Source organism: Peromyscus leucopus, chromosome 16_21 (assembly GCF_004664715.2).
Source record: "Peromyscus leucopus breed LL Stock chromosome 16_21, UCI_PerLeu_2.1, whole genome shotgun sequence".
In the NCBI taxonomy this organism is placed as follows: Eukaryota; Metazoa; Chordata; class Mammalia; order Rodentia; family Cricetidae; genus Peromyscus; species Peromyscus leucopus.
In genome coordinates, this window is record NC_051084.1 from 39,469,677 (window position 1) to 39,491,990 (window position 22,314).

The 22,314-nt window shown below is 41.1% G+C and overlaps 1 protein-coding gene across 11 annotated transcripts in view; it reads right to left on the reverse strand.

Moving 5' to 3' along the window:
- Positions 1 to 21,720, reverse strand: part of Rev1 (REV1 DNA directed polymerase) — a 71,502-nt gene extending 49,782 nt beyond the window's left edge. For 2 of the 11 annotated variants that reach the window (XM_028865730.2, XM_028865729.2), the window contains exons 1-4: positions 21,307 to 21,462; positions 20,013 to 20,022; positions 2,363 to 2,426; positions 1,443 to 1,572 (exon numbers count right to left, since the gene is read on the reverse strand). In XM_028865730.2, coding sequence (XP_028721563.1) covers positions 1,443 to 1,572; positions 2,363 to 2,426; positions 20,013 to 20,022; positions 21,307 to 21,331 — 229 coding nt within the window. In that variant the 5' untranslated portion in view covers positions 21,332 to 21,462. Of the gene's footprint in view, positions 1 to 1,442; positions 1,573 to 2,362; positions 2,427 to 5,714; positions 8,149 to 19,959; positions 20,023 to 20,517; positions 20,603 to 21,306; positions 21,533 to 21,703 lie in introns of those variants that run through there. The other 9 variants (XM_028865738.2, XM_028865737.2, XM_028865733.2 and 6 more) reach the window with 8 other exon arrangements.
- Positions 21,721 to 22,314: the final 594 nt, after the last annotated feature.

The following is a 22,314-nucleotide window of genomic DNA, read 5'->3' on the forward strand; positions in this document are numbered from 1 at the left end:
TAAATGAAACTCCAGGAAGAGGTTACTTGGTGACCAAAAAAAAAAAAAAAATTAATTTGGAAAAAAAAAAAAACCTGATGGAACAGATCTTCTCCAACTCACAAACAGGACAAACTACTCAATCATTCCAAATACTAGACTCAGTAAGAGCAGATACAGCTGGTAGGAGAGACCACCAAAGGGTAACTGAATGATACCATTTCCAAACTGACAATTATGGCCCTTTCCTGACCTTCTTTGGCAACTAAAATGTTCTCAGCTATGTGTATACCCTTTTACAGGCAAAAAAGCACATAAGATTCTTTCTCTGGGAAATCATAAACATGCACCCCAAGGGGCCTCAGGGCCAACCCTAACCTTGAGTGCCTACATGAAAGCCCTTAGAGGTCATTTCATGAAGCTGTAAAAGTGAAGCCGGAGTTGCAGTACAGACTCTAAGATGCTGGAGGTGCCAAAGCTGTGAGACATCTGCCAGGGAGAGTTGCGTACAAGGAATGGAACCAGCCTGTGAGAGAGATTTTTACAGGCAAAAAGCTGGAGGGGTGGAGCCATCTAAGCCTTTTGATATCAGTTATGAAGATAGAGCAGTAGTTCTCAACCATCATAATGTTGTGACCCTTGAATACAGTTCCTCATGTACTAGTGACCCCAATCATAAAGTTAATTTTGATGCTACTTCATAACTGTAATATCGACAGTGTTATGAATTGTAGTGTAAACATCTGTTTTTTGATGGTCTTAGGCGACCCCTGTGAAAGGGTCTCAACCCACAGGTTGGGAACTGCTGTGCTAAAGGATTTGGTGTTTACCCAACTGTGTATCAGTCTTGCATGGTCCAGCATTTCCTTACTATGCCCTCATACCTCTTTTTAGGAGTATTCTGTACCATTGTACGTTGAAAGTGATTTGCTTTTAGAATTCAAAGGGTTTTACTGAGTCTGTGGAAGACTATGGGGGCTTTTGAAGTTGGATTAAATGCACTTTGCATTATTATAATGGCCACTAAGCCTCTGGAGGACAGGGAGTGAAATGTAGTGGTTCGAATGAGAACGCCTCTCCTAGGCTCAAGTATCGGAGCACTGTGGTGAGGTGACAGGTTACACTTGCTGGGGGCAGGCTCTGAGAGTATGTAGACTACCCTGACTTCAGTTCAAGCTCTCTGCTTCATGTGTGAGATTGAAAATGTGATCTCAGCTCCCTGCTTCTGCTGCCATGCCTCCTTGCCATGAGGTCTCATCCCTCTGGAAATGTAGGCAAAAATAACCTCTCTTTCATAAGTAGTCTTAGTCACGGTATTTTATTACAGCAGAAGAAAAGTAAATATATAGACAATAAACAATTGAATAGAAGTAAAAACAAAAAAAAAAAAAAAAACACAAAAATTCTCAATCCTAAAAAGTTAATGATAAAATTGGACACCAAAAAAGTAAAAAGTACTCAACCTGTGTATCCATTAACATAGATGGCAACTCCACTAAATATTGCAGATGGTGGCGTCCCATCCTTCTGCTTAGCAGCATCTGACCGGAACTGCTCCTCCAGTTTCTGGACTTTGGCAGCCATGTACCCACCCTACAGTCCAAGAAAAGACACACCAATCAACAACAGTTAAAGAGCACTTTCCTGGCACACACTTGTAACTTTAAAAAAAACAAAACAAAACAAAAACAGCAGAAAAAAACACCCTGACATATTTATGAATAGTCTCATTTTTTTGACCTTAAAATAATTAGGCTTGACTGTTAATTATTATGTCTTTAAATTAAAGTTACAGGTGACAACTAATGGTACATAGTTTGTCCAAACTGCAAATGACTTTTTACTGATTACTAAAATTGCATATGCTCACTATTTTTTTTTTTCAGAAAATAGATATAAAAAGAAAATTAAAGTTGTTGTAACCCATTCACATAACATTTTGGGACACTAATTTCAAGCTGCCTTTCTTTCTAAGTCTCACAACACTAAATTAGAATCATATGTAATATTCCTTTATTATCCACTGTTTTAATCAAGGCTATTATCCCATACAAAGCTAAGTAATAACTGCACAGTGTTTTACTATATACAGATGATTAACTGAAAACACCCTACTTACTGGATACTTATGTATTTTTCCTATTTCTCAGTATTCTAAAGCAAGGTTGAGATAAAATATATCAAGTTGTTGTATGCTTCCTCAGGACAAAATTCTTGACAGTAAAATAAGTTGGAAGGTTAGAGTTAATCAACAGTGTTAAGGTTTTCAATGTATTATAGAAACAGAGTTGGTGTATAAAGTTACGTTATATTGTAAACCATATAATAAACCAAAAACAAAAATTATCTAGACATTTAAGTATCTTTATTCATTAAAACACACCCATTTTTCCCAGCCATCATTTTCAGCTCGCTTCCTCCATCCACCTCGCCTCATGGTGGAGCTTCTGCATTGGAGAGGGGGGAAAAAAAGTCAATTTTATACTGTAATGTACTCTTCATTGATATTTTATCAAAGACAATGGGAAATTTAAAAATTCACATGTCCAATTTGCAAGACAAAATTATACTTCCAAGTAAACTTTTTCAAAATGTATAATTTTCAGATTGCTTTGTAAGTGAAATCTATCCATAGAACATCCTCTTTACAGGTTAAGCTTCATATTTAAACACTTTTCAACTGTGTATGGAAGGTAGCTGGGGCAAGGATCTACGCACTCCTAAATAACAATACTCTCTCTCACCTTGCATAAAGCATCAATTAAATACAGCTAAGACAGCTCTACTTACTTGTTATCGCTAATTAAGCAATCTACTAAGATATTTCCTTTATCATCTGTCCTATAATGGCTCTTAAATTGTGGCATACTAGACATTCAAGAATGCATACACGGTATAACAAATCTGTCCTTCAAAATGTCCCCCAAGGAGTTCATTAAAAGAATACATCATAGGGGAATGATGATCCTGATAACAAATTAATAGGTCTGGCATTCTTTTTTTAGTGCTTTTTTTAATTTTATGTTCATTGGTGTTTTGCCTACATGTATGTCTGTGTGAGGGTGTCTGAAGCCCTGGAACTGGAGTTACAGACAGGTGTGAGCTGCCACGTGGGTGCTGGAAATTGAATTCTAGTACCCTAGAAGAGCAGATAGTGCTCTCAACCACTGAGCCATCTCTCCCCATGGCTTGCTCAGCCTGCTCTTACAGAACTCAGGACCACCAGCCCAGAGATGAACACACCCACAATAGGGTGGGCCCTCCTGCATCAATCATTAAGAAAATACCCTACAGGCTAGTGTACAGCCTGATCTTATGGAGGCATTTTCTCAATCAAGGTTCCCGCCTCTGTGATGACTATACATTATGTCAAGCTGACATAAAACTAGCCAGTACACTCATATATACACTTCATATTTCACTGAGAACAACAATCTTGTTTCACATACTCAAATATTATAATGGAAACACATAAAATTGCTATAAATTGTATATTGTACATTGGGCAGTTAATAAATATCTGTTGAGTAAAGACAATAAATTTACATTTGAGCTGTAAAACATGGTTTAACAATAGAAATACAATCTATTGTGGCCAAATACTGGAAAAGTTACTATGATTATTTCATCCTATATACCATCTATTTATCTTGCTTTAGAACATTTTTCCACACCAGTTGTGATGGCACACACCTTTAATCCCAGTATCTAAGAGGCAGAAGCAAGCATGGTTCTCTACAAGGCCAGCCTGATCTATATAGAGTTAGTTTCAAGCCAGTCAGGGCTACCTAGTGACAGCCTGTTTCCAAAAAACAGTCTTTTTCCAAGACTTGAGAGATGGCTCAGAGCCTAAGAGAACACACTACTCTTGCAGAGGACCAGTTTGGCCAAAGCAACCACATCTGGTAGCTCACCACCACCTCTAACTACAACTCTGAGATTTGACACTCTCTCTCTGGATGCCACCAGCACCTGCATTCACATGTACACATACCACCCCCCACCACCAAGCACATGTCATACACACACATACATATACATATAACTGAAATAAAAACTTGAATCGTTAACAAAAAAATTTCTAAAAATTCACAATCAAATTCTGTGCTAATAGTTTAACAAATAGTACTATCATGAAAATCTCTTCTCCTAAAAGTGGTACAGACAAAACTGGCAATTGGACCATGTTTGATACCAACTAGAACCACACAGTAGATGAGAATTAACTACAAATCATTCACCAAATTGGTAATATAGTATTAAATAAGGAAGATGCTAAGGAAATCTCTATTATGTGTCATGATCCAAAAGCATAAATTTCTGCTAATCCATAATGATCTGTAGTCATAAATTTCTTAGGTCCCACCCAGGCCCCCCACAGCCCAGACAAATCTCTCTCACCTGGAGTCCCACAACCACTCGGACCCAAGTAAAAACACAGAGGCTTATATTACTTACCAATTGTATGTCCTATGGCAAGCTTCTTGCTAGCTAGCTCTTATAACTTAACCCATTTCCATTAATCTATAAGTTGCCACATTGCTGTGGCATTACCAGTCTGCTGGCATCTTGTTGCTCCTTAGGTGGCAGCTGGTGTCTCTTCCGCCTCTGCCTTTCTTTTTTTTGCTTATCTGCTTAGATCTCCCGCCTGCTTGTAAGCTGTCTTACCATAGGCCAATGCAGCTTTATTTATCAACCAATCAGATCAACACATATTCACAGTGTACAGAAAGATATCCCATAGCACTTCCCCTTTTCTGTCCTATAGGCTGAAGATGGATGCTCCAATGTTGCAGAGGAACTTTGGGTGACTCTCCAGGCAGCCAGCTGTCTCTGTCATTTCCAGAATTTTTGGAAGTTGCTTACAATGCTCTTCCTGTTTACTTAGGTAATATTATATACTTCTGGAGTCTTTGATGTAATTGAAAACTAAATAATTATAATTCTCCTTGGTTATGATAAAAGATAAATTAGATATGAAACTTCAGACTCACAAATATAGGATAAAATATTCAATTTTGTCAAATACAGACTAGATATTGTAACTGTAATTTTTGCTTTATAACTGTTTATTATATATAATTTTACTATATTAAAGCTAAAACCTTCCTTTTTGATTAGATAGAAAAGGGGAAATGCTGGGGGATGTCTATCTGTACACTGTAAATATATGTTGTTCCCACTGGTTAATAAATAAGCTGCTTTGGCCTATGGCAAGGCAGCTTAGAGACAGGCAGGAAATCCAAGGAGAGAGACAGGAAGAAGAAAGGCAGAGTCTGGAGAGATGCCAGCCTGCCGCCCAAGGGACAACACGCCAGCAGACCAGTAAGCCACGGAAAAAGTGGCAAAAGAGATTAATAGAAATGGGTTAAGATATAAGAGCCAGCTAGCAAGAGGCCTGCCACAGACCATACAGTTTATAAATAATATTAAGCCACTGAGTGATTATTTTATAAGTGGCTGCAGGCCAGCAGGCCAAGTGAGACCATAGAAAACCTTCTGACTACAAAGATCAACAAAGAAGTTGTTTATCAAATGTCTCTGCAGTCTTATCTACTGAAAGGTTTTTCCACTCAAAGAAAATGGCCTGTTTATTCAAATAAGACTTTCTCTAAAGAGGAGGACACTGGATCAGGCTACTAATAACCTAACAAAATATTGCTTAAAAAAAAAAGCTGTTTTATCCTCTCTGTTCCAAGCAATGTTCTGAATTACAATATGTCCTCTTTACTCACCTATTCATTGAGAAGCAGTGCCCTGCATTGACAAGTCATCAATTATCAAGCTAGACTTGTAAATGAAAACCACCTTGTTTTCAGGTGAAACTCTTGCAGATTGGATTTTCCAAGCTAATTCCACAGTGTGTGATAATTTTGGATAAAGTGAGAAACAGTTTCTAAAACTTATTACACCAACTTAAAACTTAATAGCCTTCAACTTCTCTGTATCCTGCAACATGAACACAGAGAAGCTATCAATAACAGTGTCAAAAAATTAAATTCAAAAACAGGTAAGGGATGAACTCATGAATGTAAAATACCCTTATTCCCAGCACTTGAGGTATGTCCGCAATAAACTTTAGTTATTTATTACAGTATTCTACCCTGCCAGTTCAGAGTGAAAATCAAATTAGAACATACTTAGAAACCCTCTGAAAACTATAGAGTACATATGATACATATGATAAAACAAGCAGCCAACCGCTACAAAACAATGGAAAGAACTTAGTATTGACAGACCTATGCTCAAAGCCCAGTTCAAGAACTGCTGCTTAGTTATGACACAGGGTGAGCACAAGAGCACCAAGTCTGACATCTCTTCACCTACAAACCAGAAATGTGAGACTGACTAGTGCTCAGAAAATTCCCTTATGGGGCCATATATATGCACATAAGGTAGAGATGTAACCAGAGTAAAGAGAGCTGGAGGTAAACTTAAACCTCCTTTAGCAGTCCTCTTTCTTTTTTAAGTTTTGGATTTAGGGTCTGAATAGTTTCCTCAAAGATTTTAAAACAACAACAAAAACAACTTGGATAGATTGAACTGATTTAATTAAATTAATCAACTAAAATAAGTCTAAGACTTCTCAGTTCTTGCTTCTTGTTTCTGGGACTCTACAGAAGGAGCCAGAAAGGCCTCAACCCCTGAAAGGTTCTGCAAACTGACACTGTAAGGAAATATTCAGGTAAAAAAGACCAGCCAAATTAGTGACTATCAAATACATTATACCCAGTCCCATGTCAACATGCAGCAACAGCTAGCCAGGTGTAGCAAACAGAAAGAAATGGTGGAATAGCTGGGATTTGAGATGTTTACAGAAGAAGGCTTCCTGACTTACCCTGTTCTAGGCACAATCTCACTAGAGTCTACTTGCTGCATCTGTTTATCACAGAATTACTTAAGCACATGTCCCTCTTGCTGGGTACACCACAAATAGCTCATTCTTGACTTCAATGTGCATGTTAAAAGGCTGCTCACACACCATCAAAAGGTTCATTTTGCTTGCTTCCCATGGTTACTGCTAAGTTTTATTTATTTTTGCTTATTTTTTTGTTTTTCTGACATAAGGTATATATAGCCCCAGATGGCTTGAAACTCACAGCTACCCTCATGACTCAGCCTAAGTCCTAGCATTAGTCACATTTGATTCTTAATTTTAGTATTTACCAAAGAAATGATCTTCATCAAGAACAATAATTTTCATGCAAAAGTGGTATTTCACCTACTTATTTAAAAAGATTTACTAACACCATTTTAATAGTTCACACATTGGCAAAGCTCTCCCAAATCCATATGTATCATTAATTAATCTGATGTTACATTACTTGTAACTCTAACTATGCAGACTATTAATTAATGAAACTGAAGCTTGATGGTGCCCATCTGTAATTTCAACACTCAGATGACTGAGGCTGAAGGAGGATAGCTAGTCTGGGTTAACTAGTAGTGGTAATGGTAGTGGGGTGGGGAGAGAAAGGAAGAAAAGGCAAGCAAGCCAGATATGGTAAATCATAACTATAATCACAACACAGGAAGCTAGGGCAGGAGGATTATGAGTTCAAGCCAACTGAGGCTAGCTTGGTCTCAAACAAACCAACCACCAAAATAAATGCAACCGTCTTTGAGTGACTTTTAATAAATCTCATTACTATAGTCATATCCAGATGTAAAGTGCTACCTTACCTTTACTTAATGGTCATAAGAAGTATTTTTTGACTAAAACAAATATACAATGAATTAATGATGTGCACATTTCAGTAATATGACATACTTCGTAATGTGACACAAATACAAAGAAAATCGCCTGTGGCCCCCCCACTTCTAGGAAAGGCTAAAATCAGTTTGGTTTGGGCTCACTCCCATCACTCTACTCAGTACCTTTCTTTTTCCTTACTTCAGCCATCAGTCTGGTACTTACGCATTTACTTACAACTGAGGACCTCCTGAATGGCTTCAGGGACAATGGAACCCAGGGACATCTGTATTTAAAAGGACTTCTCCATAAGCAGTCAATGGAAAAAGGACAGCCTTTTACACGGAATAGTACTAATGAAACTGGAATATCACATTCGAAAGAAGGTGGACCCTCAAATTATACCATATATAAAAATTCAAAAGAGATTTTAAAAGGGACTTAAACATAAGAGCAAAAATGTTGAAACTCAGCCAGGCGTTGGTGGCGCACGCCTTTAATCCCAGCACTCGGGAGGCAGAGGCAGGTGGATCTCTGTGAGTTCAAGGCCAGCCTGGACTACCAAGTGAGCTCCAGGAAAGGCACAAAGCTACACAAAGAAACCCTGTCTCGAAAAACCAAAAAAAAAAAAAAAAAAAAAAAAAAAAAAATGTTGAAACTCTAGAAAGAAAAATAGGCAAACATTTGACAGCAGATTTGGCAATGACTTCTTGAATACAATATGAAGAGCAAAGCAACAAAAAAGGTAGACAATATTCAAATTTAATACTATGAAAGCAGAAGGGGAACTATGTCAGAAGATCAACTGGAGCAAAGAGAAGGAGCTGGAAGATGATCTGAACAAATGATATATATCATGAAATGAATGAATGACATATGTTTGAAAATTCCATAATAAAATCATTATTTTGTATGCTAACTAAAAATCTTAACTAAATTTTTTTGGGGGGAAAGGTAAAAACTGGGGCTGAAGAGATGGCTCAGCACTTAAAAACACTTGTACAGGCCCCAGGTTCAGTTCCCAGCATCTACATGGCAACTTAGAACCATCTGTAACTCCAGTTTCAGGGGGATATAACAACCTCTTCTGGCCTCCTCCACAGGCACCAGGCATACACATTGTACACATACATACACGTAGCCAAATCTCATACACCTAAATCTTTTTTTTTTACATTAAAACTGTGCATCTGCCGGGCGTTGGTGGCGCACGCCTTTAATCCCAGCACTCGGGAGGCAGAGGCAGGCGGATCTCTGTGAGTTCGAGGCCAGCCTGGGCTACCAAGTGAGTTCCAGGAAAGGCGCAAAGCTACACAGAGAAACCCTGTCTCGAAAAACCAAAAAAAAAAAAAAAACTGTGCATCAAAGGACACAGTAGTGAAAAAACCTACAAAATGAGAGAATATTGGAAATCATATATTCAATAAGAGATTAAGATATAGACTATTTAAAACTAATTTATCATTAGTGACAATCTAATTAAAAATAGGTGCAAGATTTGATGTACAGATGGCTAATAAGTACATGAACACATGTTCACATTTACCAATAATACAAACCCCAAGGAGATGCCTCCTCACACTCAAACAGATGGTTACCAGAGAAGGTACTTGGGGGAGTCTGAGGATTGAATCCATAGCCTGTGAACCCCAGGCAAGTGCTCTATCACTTAGCTACATTCTCAACCCTTGGTTTTTTGAGTCAGAGTCTATGTAGTCCAGATAGGCAAGAACTCCTAGTCCTCTTGCTTTCATCTCCCAAGAAAGAAAATAAATGTTGAAATGGGAAGGCACTGGAACCTCGTGCACTATAGGCGAGAATGTAAAACAAGGTTTCTGCTGTGGGAAAGAGACTGGCAGGAATTCAAAGCATTACAGCAGAATTATATTATCTCTATGTGCACTTCTGAGTAGGGTAACAGATTTTCCTATACACCCATTATTACAGCAGCAACATGCACAGTAGCTAAAAGGTAGAAACCACCCTAAAGTACATTGGTCTAACATGACATAAACGAAAAGTGGCACATACCCACAGTAAATATTATTTAGACTTAAGAAATTTAACCCATGATACAACATAGTCATAAAAATAGTATGCTACACAAAAGCAACCATTTGTAAAATTAATGAAGACAGTCTATTTTTTAAAAAGCAAAGCAAAAAAGCTAGAGGGGAAAAAAGATAAATACTCTTATCACCCTACTTTTAGAGACTGAAATTAGAATGATGTGTTTTGGAGACGGGTGACCTAAGGAAGCATCTTAGGCCAAAATGAAAGCGAACTAGAAATGAATGGTGGTGATGGCTGTAGGACACTGTACTAATGTTGCTGAACTTCACCAACAATGGACTTCACTTCATCTGAAAATGGCTGGAACTGAAGAGATGACTGAGCAGTCAAAAACATTAGCTGCTCTTTCAGAGGACTGTGGTGGGCTCCACCGCTAGCACCTACATGGTGGATTACAACAATCTTTAACTCTAATCCCATGGGTATCCTATGCTCTCTTCTGGCCTCTGAGTTACCAGGCACAAATGTAGTGCAAAGACATACAGGCAAGCAAAACATTACTCATCAAATTTTTAAAATTAAAAAAAAAAAAAAAAAGAATCATCAGAAGTGTTTGGTTTTTGTTTTGTTTTGTTTTGTTTTAAGTATTTTACCATAATTTAAAAAAAAAAAATTTTAAGGCAGGAAGTTAGAAGCATATCACAGGATCAAAGACTGGCAAATAGGAGGGTGAGGAGCACAAAGCTGGGCAAAGAGTCAACCTCTCCAAGAAGTCTGTGCAATAGTGCCTATGGCTTTTTTCTTGGAATCAGGGGCAGTGGGAAACCAAACACAAAGGCAATTTACAAAGACCATGTACCTCCCTCAGGAGTGGCTAAATAAAAAGAATACAAAGCCACAGGCCTAGAAGAGTTTTGAGAGTGCCTGTATCAATGTACTCCTATATTGCCCATAAAGAGTGGAGGTTTTAACACCAGATCAACAACTTTCTGTGATTAATTTAAATACAAAGGTACAGCTGCTTTTTCAGATTTTGTTTTGACTCAACCATTCAGACCATCAGTGTCTCAGGGCGATGGTTCTCAAATTTCTAAATTTTAAGAGCAGTACAGACATTCTTCAATTCCATACCTCATGAAGCAGAACCAACTTATCTATGAATGTTAGGTTTTTTTTTTTTAATTTGAAGGGATACACATCAAGCTATTTAAAGTGAAAATGAAAGCTATACACCCAAGTAAAAAGCCTTAGTAACTATTTCATAAAACCACAAATAGCAGCTTTCATTTCTAGACCTGTCTTTAGGAATACTAAACCAAGATAGCATGCATTCTAAGATGAGTGGTATGTGTAAGATACCCTTTAGAAAAATGTAAGTAGTACAATGCTGGGATGTTTTAGTCGTTTTATACTAACTACCTCCCCATTCTTTAATTATGGATTTTCTTCCCCCTACCTTTAGTTTTCTGTGATTTTTCCCCCTACTAAAATAAAGCAATTTCTATACTAGACAATATACCTTTTTTTTTTTTTTTAGGTTTTAGGTCAGGGTCTCCTAACCTACCCCAGCCTCCCAAGCAGCTGGGACTGCAGACAAGTGCCACCAACCCAGCTAAGGCACTATCTTGATCAACAGCAGACAAGCACGGAGCTCTGAGGACTTTATTAATAAAAGTGCCTACAAGCACTCTCCAAACCAAAACTAAAGCAAGAGAACGGGATTTGGGCTTTGTTCATATCCTTTTCTGAAAATGAGCCTGATCTATCCTTTCTTGGGATTCTTGTTAGACTCCTCCCATTACTGACTGTTGTTCATTCAGTGCACTGTCATGTTGACCAAATATTCAGTTCTATAATATATTCCTTGTTAAAAACACTTTCCCCTTGTTTTACCTGCATTAAAGTATATTTTGTTAAAAAAAAAGAAAAGAAAAGAAAAGAAAAAAGAAAAGAAAAAGAAAAAAGTAGCAGGGAGGAACATAGCAAATTACCCATGTTTCTACCTTATAAAAAATTAATTTTACTAAAACTTGATAGTTTCTTCCTTTCAGTGTTCCTTAAATTATTAGCATTTAGGTTCTTTACATTTACACCAACTACTAGTAGTATCTTATTTCTATACCTTTTACTAAGGATTCTATATCTACAACTGATCTTTACAGTATATCTACAGGATAGACAGACCAAGAACTATTGCCTTCCAGTCTAGAGAAGCTAGAATATTGATGAAGCTGAATTGTTAGTTTGCGATACAAAAATCACTTTTGATTTTAGAAACAGGATCTCACTGACCTGGAAACTTGCCGTGTAGACCAAGCTACCCTAAAATTCAGAGATCCACCTACCTCTGCTTCCTGAATGTTGGATTAAAGGAGTGTGATATCATGTCCAGTTATACTTCTTTTCTTAAAAACTAATGCTCCCATATTTTCAAAGGAGAAACTAACAATGATTATTAACATGAATCTCTACAGAGGACCACTTCTATTGCATTAAACTAGTTCAGTACAACACAAAAGAAACATACTTAGGGAGCAGTGAGATGGTTCAGTAAGTAAACATGCCAAGTCTGATAACCTGAGTCCCATCCCCCTTTCATAGGGGTCGCCTAAGACCATCAGAAAACACAGATATTTACATTACAATTCACAACAGCAGCAACATTATTTATGAAGTAGCAATGAAACTAATTTAATAATTGGAGATCACTACAACATAGAACTATATTCAAGGGCTGCAGCAATTGGAAGGTTGAGAACCACTGCTGTAGAGGGAGAGAACTGACTTCCACAGGTTGTTTCCTAACCTCCATACACCCACCACTAGCCACACATACAAATTAAGTATAACTTTTTTTTTTTTTAAAAGAAAAGAAAGAACAGATGCTTTTCCATCAGAAAATTTAGTACATATCTGTGGTGGACACATTAGTAGTCAAAAAAAATTTTTTTTTTTCCTTCGAGACAGGGTTTCTCTGTGTAGCTTTGCACCTTTCCTGGAACTCACTTGGTAGCCCAGGCTGGCCTCGAACTCACAGAGATCGGCCTGGCTCTGCCTCCCGAGTGCTGGGATTAAAGGCGTGCGCCACCAACACCCGGCAGTAGTCAAATTTTTAATAGGATTGAAAAAGAAAATAGGCCCTAAATATGAGGTCTACCTAGACTAACTCCAACTAGTCCATATGTATGAAAAGTAGAAACACAAAGATAGGTCCAACTTGGTCCTGAGTCACTGACCTTAAAAATCAGTCAGCTAAATCTTAGTTCTTTAATATGGACAGAGTTGACCTGACCAATTCTACAGTCTTTTGCCGTGATTTGTTTTTTTCTTTCTTTCTTTTTCTTTTTCTTTTTTTTGGTTTTTCAAGACAAGGTTTCTCTGTGTAGTTTTGCACCTTTCCTGGAACCCACTCTGTAGCCCAGGCTGGCCTTAAACTCACAGAGATCCACCTGTCTCTGTTTCCCAAGTGCTGGGATTAAAGGCATGCACCACCACCGCCCAGCTTGCTGTTTTTAAAGGTAGAAGGAAGCAGGAAAAGAGAGGAAGCAGTGACATTAGAAAGAAAAACTCATAAAACTACAAGAAAAATTGCAGAGATGCTTAAGGCAACATTCTAGAATTAACTGAAATGGACACATGGCCAGATGCAGATGAGCTGAGACAGCTAAGGAATCTAACAGAAGGCCTTAACTATCAACCTAAGAAGCTTAAATTTTACTTTATTTTAGTTAAACAGCACAGAATAAGGAAAGAAATCTTCATCTTGTGCATTCCACCTGTACATTTTACTATCTCTAAAACTCACAAGGTAAATGAACACCAATGATAGGCAACTAAAAATAAATCCCGTGGAAAAACTGCAGTTTAAAAATACGATCTAACTTGATGTTGGGGAGATGGCTCAGTAGCAAAGTGATTGTCCTTCAAGCATGACATCCTGAGTTGGGGTCACCAGCACCCACATAAAGCATGGTAGCATGCCCCTTTAATCCCAGAACTGTGAAGTGAATCCCTGGAGCTCACTGGGTGTCTGGCCAGCCTAGCCTTGCTGAATGGATGAGCTAGCTACAGGTTCAGTGAAATTGCCTCTCTCAAAAATTAAGGTAGTGAGCAATTGAGGACACCAAAATTGACCTCTAGCCTTCACATGTACACACCCACACAAACACATACATACCTACACACTATATATATTATATATGCGCATATATAAATACTTTCCTATCTGTTCCATTTTCTGCAAGTCTCTTCTCACTAATCTTTAGATTCAATGTAGTTGCAAATGAACATAAAAAGAAAATTTAAGTTGCCAAAACTTCTGTACTCTTCCCTTGCCTACATGCTGAGTAGTTCTAATATACAGAAAGAAAAACACTGCCTTTAAAGATAAGATGCTATATTCTTCAAGACACTAAAAGTGTAAGTCAAGTTTAGTACACTACGCTTGTTTTAAAGTTTGTTTGGTTTTGAGACTGGCTCTCATGTAGCCCAGACTGGTCTTATATTCACTAGGTAGCTGAGAATGACTTTTGATCATTACCCTCCTGCCTCTACCTCTCAAGTGCTGGGATTATAAGGTATCTACCACAACAGCCACAGTACTGTACCTTAGCTAACAGATTCTGAGAAAGTTAATTTCAAGAGAATTTAATATGATCTTTAGATGACAATTAGAAATAAGACTTTCTAATAAGCATAATAGAAAGGACATGCAGAAGAATATTAGCCTCCACTATCACATATTCAAAGTGTCAGTACTCCCTCTTAAGTACTAAAATTCCAAATGACAATCTTCAAAACATTTTACAAGTTTATTAAGTAGATTAACATGTCCATCTCAAACACAAAAAAACTCACTTTTTCAGTAGCAGGAAATTACCTAGATCAAAAAATGTGATTTAGGCCGGGCATTGGTGGCGCATGCCTTTAATCCCAGCACTCGGGAGGCAGAGCCAGGCGGATCTCTGTGAGTTCGAGGCCAGCCTGGGCTACCAAGTGAGCTCCAGGAAAGGCGCAAAGCTACACAGAGAAATCCTGTCTCGAAAAAAACCAAAAAAAAAAAGTGATTTAAAGAAATTCCAAATACCAAAGTTTTCAAACAACTGAGGTTTTTTTTAATCAACAGAAATGATGTAAATAAAACGTTTGACTGAAATGAACCTCATCCTAGGTTTTAGATTCTATTGCATCAATAGAAATGTTATAATCCTCAACAGAAAGTAATCCTTTTAGATTATATGAGGCAGAGGAAAGCAATTTCCTCTGAAATGAAACACTCCCTTTTGGAGAGAGGACAGGAGGCCCTTAAAACTCAGGAAGCAAAGCTGAAACTTTGAAGTTTCATAGGACCTTTCCCCAAGATTGCACAAGTAAACGATATACTAGGATACTGCGCAGTGGAAGAGCAGTTGCCTGCTGGTCTGGTTCATAGTTCAAAATTCCTAGCACCACAGAGAGATCCTGAGCCCAAAGAACCAAAATCAAAATCTCAGTTACATAATTCAATCCAGTGCCTAAAAGATAAAAATGCAATTAAGCCCATTCTTAGTAATCTCAGATGTTAAGAATGATGGAATTTAGAGACTATACAACCATTGTTTTATGATTAAACCTTCAAGAAGTTCCTCTTACACCTTGAGTGTGATCAAGAAAGATTAGGTCAGAAAGCAACATTCTGGTTTACTTTCTAACATCACAGACCTTTTTGGTCCACCCCTCCTTACATGGAAAGCCATGGGGCTAGATGCTCAGATGGTGAACTTCAGTTCAACACCAGAACCCACATTTAAAATAACAACAATAACAAAACTTGGTTTGGTGACACCCACTTGGTTGGGGAGGAAACAGAGGGCTCCATGTCCTCCCTTGCCAGCCAGCCTAGCCTATTTGTCCAATTCCAAGGCAATGAAAAACCCTGTTTTATAAAAATGGTGGGTGGATGGTACCTGAAGAACAGCACTCAAGGTTGTCCTCTGGCATCTACATATGCCAGCACACATAGAGTCATGGGGGGAAACTGGCCATGAGCCAGGAAGACAGCTCAGTGGACCACGGTTCTCGCTGCCAAGCATGATGAAATGAGTCCAACACCTGGGACCTCCACAGGAAAAATCTGACCCTACCAGCTGTCCTGACCTCCACACATACAGGCCCACATATCAAGAGGGAGGGAGGGAGACAGCTCAGTGGGGTTAAGCACTTGCCATCAAGCATGAGGACCAACTCCCCACAAATTGTCCTGACTTCCTTATATGTACACTCACACATATAGACACTTGCACACAAAATAAATGAATGCAATTTAAAAAAATAAATAAAAGGTTTCTTAAATCAACTCTACCTGGTCAGATAAGCAAGCACAAAATTTAAGAGCATTATATGTCAAAACTTTTTACTTCCTAGTGCCAATTTTCTAACAATACAATTCTTAGAACAATGTAACGTTAAAAGCCACAAAATCATCACCCATATAACTGCTGTGACATTTAAATGCTGACACTCTCTTGAGAAGCCCAGACTCAAGTCTGTCTTGGGTTTCCCAAGCTCGCTTGCATGCCTGCTCATCCTCCCTCTACCTCTCCCTCATGCCTATTATGCTTGTATTTTCCCTCCCTTCATGTCCGTATTTAAATCTGTATTAAACTCTTTATAAACTACAGTTCTGAGGGCTGGAGACATGCCCCATGGGTAAAAACTTGCTATGCAATCATGAGGTTTGGAGTCCAAATCCTAGCATCCTGTAGACACCTGTAACTACAGCTTCAAGGGATCAGACACCCTCTTCTTAGGCAGAAATAATGAAGGAAAACAAAAAAACAACTGCCAGTAATTAGGAGGAGCATAAGCTTACAAAACAGATGACAAAAAATGCAAATCTTTGTCCTTTTTAAATGTAGCTCACAAAAGAGTTAGGACCCTGGGTCATGAATCAGGTTGAAATAGGTAAATCCTGGTTCCTTTCGTACCATGTGACCCAGCCAAACAATATCATTTATACAAATCTGTTTCTTTCTAAATGTGCCTACTTTATAAGGTACTTTTGAATATTAAATGAGAAACTACTTAGCAAAGGGCCCTGGAACATAGTCCATACTTAATAATTTACCTATGATTATTAAATTTTGGAACAAATGTTAAACAATCAGTATTTCATATTCTTTTTTAAGTTTCAGGCACAAAGTTTAGACTCCTATGACTTAAAAGTTGAGACTGAGCTGGGCGGTGGTGGCGCATGCCTTTAATCCCAGCACTCAGGAGGCAGAGGCAGGCGGATCTCTGTGAGTTCGAGGCCAGCCTGGTCTCCAAAGCAAGTTCCAGGAAAGGCATGAAGCTACACAGAAAAACCCTGTCTCGAAAGAAAAAAAAAAAAAAGTTGAGACTGAGATATAAAACAAACTACAAAAAGCCAGTTTGCCAAAGACAAATGCTAAGTAAAAATAACTAGTGTTATACAAGTGTAATTGTCATAGGCAGACTCTTAAGTTTATAAGAATAACTCGAGATGCATTAGCTCAAATTATCTATTCTTACAAAGTCATGGACTCATTTATTTCTCTAAACACTAAAGGAAAAAAATAACGCATAAAAACAGAACTCAAAGGCAGGTATGTAGACTGTTGCTAGATTGCTTTAAGCTGCAATTTACAAGAACCAAAATACAACATGTAGGGAAAACTTGTGAAAGATGGCAGAAAACCATCACATGAAAGATGATAATAAAACACCTCTCCTTCTTAAACACTACAAAAATCAGACTTCCATTAGGTCTTCCAGGGTTTTCCTGTCAGAAGACAAGAAGCCTCTAACAAGTTCTTTCATCACCACAATCATAATTCCAGTAGAACCTCAAAGCAAAACCGATGAAAGCCACTCTAGTGGGTGGCTGTTGGGATAATAACTCTTAGCCATCTTCTTTAGATAAGAAAATAAAAAACCTTACATACACATTAAGACTAAATAGAGGCCACCCATTCTCAGCAGTTTATTTTTTTATCTTACTCTAGACATATAGAGAAACTTTGAAAAGTCAAATTTTGGCAGCCAACACAATTTCATTCAAAAAATATATAAACTAATTCAATTTTATCTCATGACAACAATAAAAAATATTGTCAGTATGTGAAGTAAAATTTTTAAAGTTTTTTTTTGTTCTGTTTTTTTAGAGGTTGGGGAGAAGGCTCACTGAAGTTTGCAAGCATAAGGACCCGAGTTCAGATCCTCAGCCACATAAAATCTGGTGCAGTGGTGCACATTTCTTTCTAACTCCAGAGCTTTGGGATCCTAAGAGAAGGCTCCTAGGAGCCAGCCAGTCTAGTCAAAATGGCAGCAAGCAAACTCCAGGTTCAGTGAGAGATTTTGACTCAAAAGCTAAGGTAGAAAGCGACCAGAAGATATTGGACACAGAACTCTGGTCTCCACACAAAGTATAGAAAACTCGGACCTATGTACTTCACATATTACTCAATTACTCACTATAATACTATAAGGTAGGTGATATTATAGTCATCATATATAGATGAATGAAATGAGGCACCAGAAGTCATTAACCTGTTCAGGGTTATGCAATCAGTAAATGGTAGCAGGTAGGATCTTGACTGAAGTTGTCAAATGTTCAAATCAACTACAGCATTCATTTATTTAACAGCTTTTACTAAGAGCTTATTAAGTACCAGTTTTAAGTACTGGGGATAAAATTATGAATAAATCTAGTAAAATCTCTAGCCTGTAGTTAGGAAGAGTGAGTCAACAAGTCTAATGGAAAAAAATTAACAAGTGAAAAAAATGCATCTGATAATAAATACAATGGAGAAAAAGAACACAAATAAAATTTAAATTTAAAAGCAAACAAAATAGTCAAACAAACGGAAGAGAGAGACTTGCTTCTATTTTAGGGACCAGGAGAAGGCTCTCTGAAGCAAAGACAGCAATGGAAGACAAACAACTGGCATCACCCAGAAGTGTCCAGTGTTAACTGCCTGGGCAGCATCCTGAGACCAAGCAGTAAAGTCATGGGGTAAGTCTAAGTTCGCAGCTGCCAAATCATTCAGTGCCCTGATGGAGGGGATAAAAGGTTTAGAGTCAATTCTGTATGTAACCCAGAGCTTTTGGAGGATTGTAAGCAAGAAAGATCAATTCAAGTTCTTTTTCAAAAGATCACTCTGATCGTTATGTGAGAAACAGCAAGTGAAGTAAGGAGACCAGTGAAGGCACCAATCCCACAATCCAAAGGTAACACTAAAACTTAAGGTTTGAATTTGTGTGTTGTTTACAAGTAGATGAGACACTAAAAGAACATGCAACTTGTCTCTAAAGACTTGAATTATCATATTCACATTGTGTTAAAAAAATTAAATTTGTAAAATAGCCATTAATACACACAGTAATGTTGGTGCCATTACTACAAGAAAGAAAAGAAGCACACAGTTAGGTATTTTTTTCATTTTTCAATATTCTGTTTAACCTGCCCTGTGATTTGTTTTAGTTTTTGTTTGAGACCGGGCTCTCACTATGAGGCCCTAACTTGTCTGGACCTCACTCTGTAGACCAGGCTGGCCTCAAACTCTCAGAGATCCGCCTGCCTCTGCCTCCCTAGTGCTGGGATTAAAGGTGTGCACCACCAAGCCCAGCTTATGCTATGATTTACAATCCCTTACATTCTAACAAAGCAAAACGAACCATACCAACCTTCAGAATCTGTTCACTGTAGACAACAGGTACCTAAGGTCTCCTGCGGTTAGTTTCCTTCTCGTGCTCTATCTCTAGCACACCAGGCCCTAGTTAGTACCCTGCTACAAGAGTATACCACAGAAAACCCCGAGTACACAGACTCATAGTCTCATTAATTCATTAGTCGGCTACCCCACCTAAAAAATGATGTCTTCAAACTAAGAATGAGAAGCTTGTCTAAAGTCATACAACTGGCAGAGACAAAAATTCAAACCCCTATCTAAATGCTTTGCTCTCTCCACTTCAGAAGCCATTCAAGACTGTATGTATGGCTTAAGTATAGGTAATACATAGTCATTGGAACTTATTAACAGTGCCTGGTTGTGGAGATTTTTTTTTAATTTTCTTATTTATTATCTTAGTTTTCAATTGGAATTAAGGAAATGGAGGTATACACTTAAGGATATTAACTTTGAAAATTTTTATTTTTCTACCTGAGATGACATAGAAATTAATCCTAAAAGTGACTACCATATTTTAAAAAGTGGACAAATAATCTTAAAAGTGATCCCCACATTTTAAAAAGTAAACAAATAAGCATTATTTACCATAAAAAGGAGTGAAGTTTCATGACAAGATACAGGAATTGGTACAGACTGACCTCAAAGGACCTAAAAGACACAAGCAAGAAATTACAGTAATTCAAGAAAAATGGCAAATAAGTAGCCTACGCAGTCAACGAAGTGCATTTTTGTAGACTGTCGTGCTAGACGGAGAGCTTAAGTAAGCTTCCAAGTCTCCAGCCCAGGTAATACTGGAAGGGAGGAAGGGTATTCTAGCAGCATTTGCCTGGGCAAAGCCCTGCCAATGTAGGAAGGCAGAGACTCCTACATTTGAAAGCCCATCGAAGGTAACATTTGGCTGAGCTAATGTGCATTCCACAGGAACAAGGTTACAGTATGTCTTATTCTACCTAAAGGAGTAACGGACATGCTCGAAGGACTGGAGAAGCCAGAGAGACCAGACAGATCATTTAAGAGTTGTTACATAGCCCTTAATAGTCCAAATCCATCTTATGATGTGTTTCTTCCTATCTATACACCACTTCCACTTCATACGTGGCCGGAGAAGAACTGGGAGTAAAATTCTAATTAGCCGTGTATCACCTGTAAACAATTAAGGAACGCTACAGGAAGGTCGGAGCTCTCCAAACGCAGGACAGGAAAGGAAGAGCCTCCGGTCACAGACAAGTGGCCCTCTCCACCTGCACCTCGACTGTTATTTTAACAGCACAAACAAGTGTGAAGGGGGCACCTGCAAAGACACTTGGGGACAGGTGTCCTGAATGTGATGGGGACAGATTAAGTAACAAGGGGGGAAAAAAGGGAGCGGGGAAACCACTGCCTCCGGATGCTGACTCCGGGATGCCTGAGAGCGAGGGAGAAGCCGGTGCACCGGGGCCGAGCGGGGAGCCGAGGCCGGAGGACCGCGGCGCCCGACCCGCTCGCCCGCTCGCCCGCCCGCCCGCCCGCCCGCGCCCGGGTTCTGCAGACGCTGCCGGAGCGAACCCTGGAACGCGCGAGTGAATGAATGGCCGGCCGGCGAGGCGCCGGCGCAGCAGCCGAGAGTGAGTTGCGGCGGCGGCGGTGGGACTCCGAAGCAGGGCCGTGGCGGGCGCCCGGGGTCGGCGGGGCGACGGAGCGCGGGGAAGGCAGCGCCGGGGTGGCCGCGCCATGGCGGCGAGGGAACGGGAGGTCACGCGTTACATAACCCGGCGGCCTGAGACGCGAGGGCGGCGCGGCGGGCAGCGGGCAGGCCTCGGAGCAGCGCCGCGGGCTCCCCGGCCTCAGCCCCGGCGCCTCAGGCCGCGCAGGCGGCAGCGGCGGCTCGGCGCCCCTCCCCCCACCCGCCGGCCCGGGGAAGGGAGAGGAGCGCGGGGAGGGGGGGTCGCTCACCTTCCGCGCCGCCCCAGGCCACCATGCCCGGGCCCAGCCGCTTCCTCGGGCCTCCGCGGGCTCCGCCGATCCACGCTACCCTCGCCGCGGCCGGGAGGGAACGCCGGGGCAGGCAAGCCGGTCAGCCGGCCGCCGAGCCGAGCCGCGCCGCACCGCACCGCACCGCGCCGCGGCCCACGCTCCCTCCGTCACGGCACCGGCCTCGCGCCTTGGCCTCCGCGGCGGCGGCGGCAGCGGCGACGGCTCGCGCCCCTCCTCCTCTCCCCCCCCCCGCCCCGCTAGCGCGCGCCCGGCTCTGCGTCCCCCGCCCGCCCGCCCACCCGGCCCTCCCACCTCCCGTCCCTGCGGCGGCTCGCTGGCCCGCCCGGGATCCGCTCGCTCGCTCGCTCGCACTCACCCGGCGCGGGCGCACGCGCGCTGCTCGCGCCCGGCCCGAGGCGACCCCGGCCCCGCCCCTCCTCGCGCGCCGGCGCCCGCAGGGGGCAGCGCCTCGGCGGCACGTGACTGTGTCGCTGGCGGGGCGGGGGTGGCGGGGGAGGAGAAGGACGCGCGCGGCCCGGGACCACGGGACCGGCCGCATCACCACGCTGCCTCCGCGTCTCCCGCCGGGGTCGCGGCGCGGGGGCCGGCCTGGCTAATCCTGCTGCATGAAGCGACGCGCAGCCCCGCCCGGGCTCACACACCGCCCCCTCCCCAGCCGCGGAGGGGCGCGGGGGCCGGGACTAACCCGGTGGACGGCCGCTCAGGCTCGGTGGAGGCGCCAAACACGCCGCGGCCCCGCACTGGCACTTGATGGGCAGCGCCACCTAGCGGCGGCAAGGACGCACGCCAGACCTGCACAGGCTCCGTCCCGGAGCGGAGACTCCGGGGGCCCACACGGTTGAACCGGAATGCGCACCGCGCCTTGGGGTCGCCGGCTAGCAGCCAGCTCCGGCCAGAGCCCAGAGACGACCGACCCCCGCCTCATCTGTCCACGGCCCGTCCCGCATTCCCCCTGCGGCCAGTAGC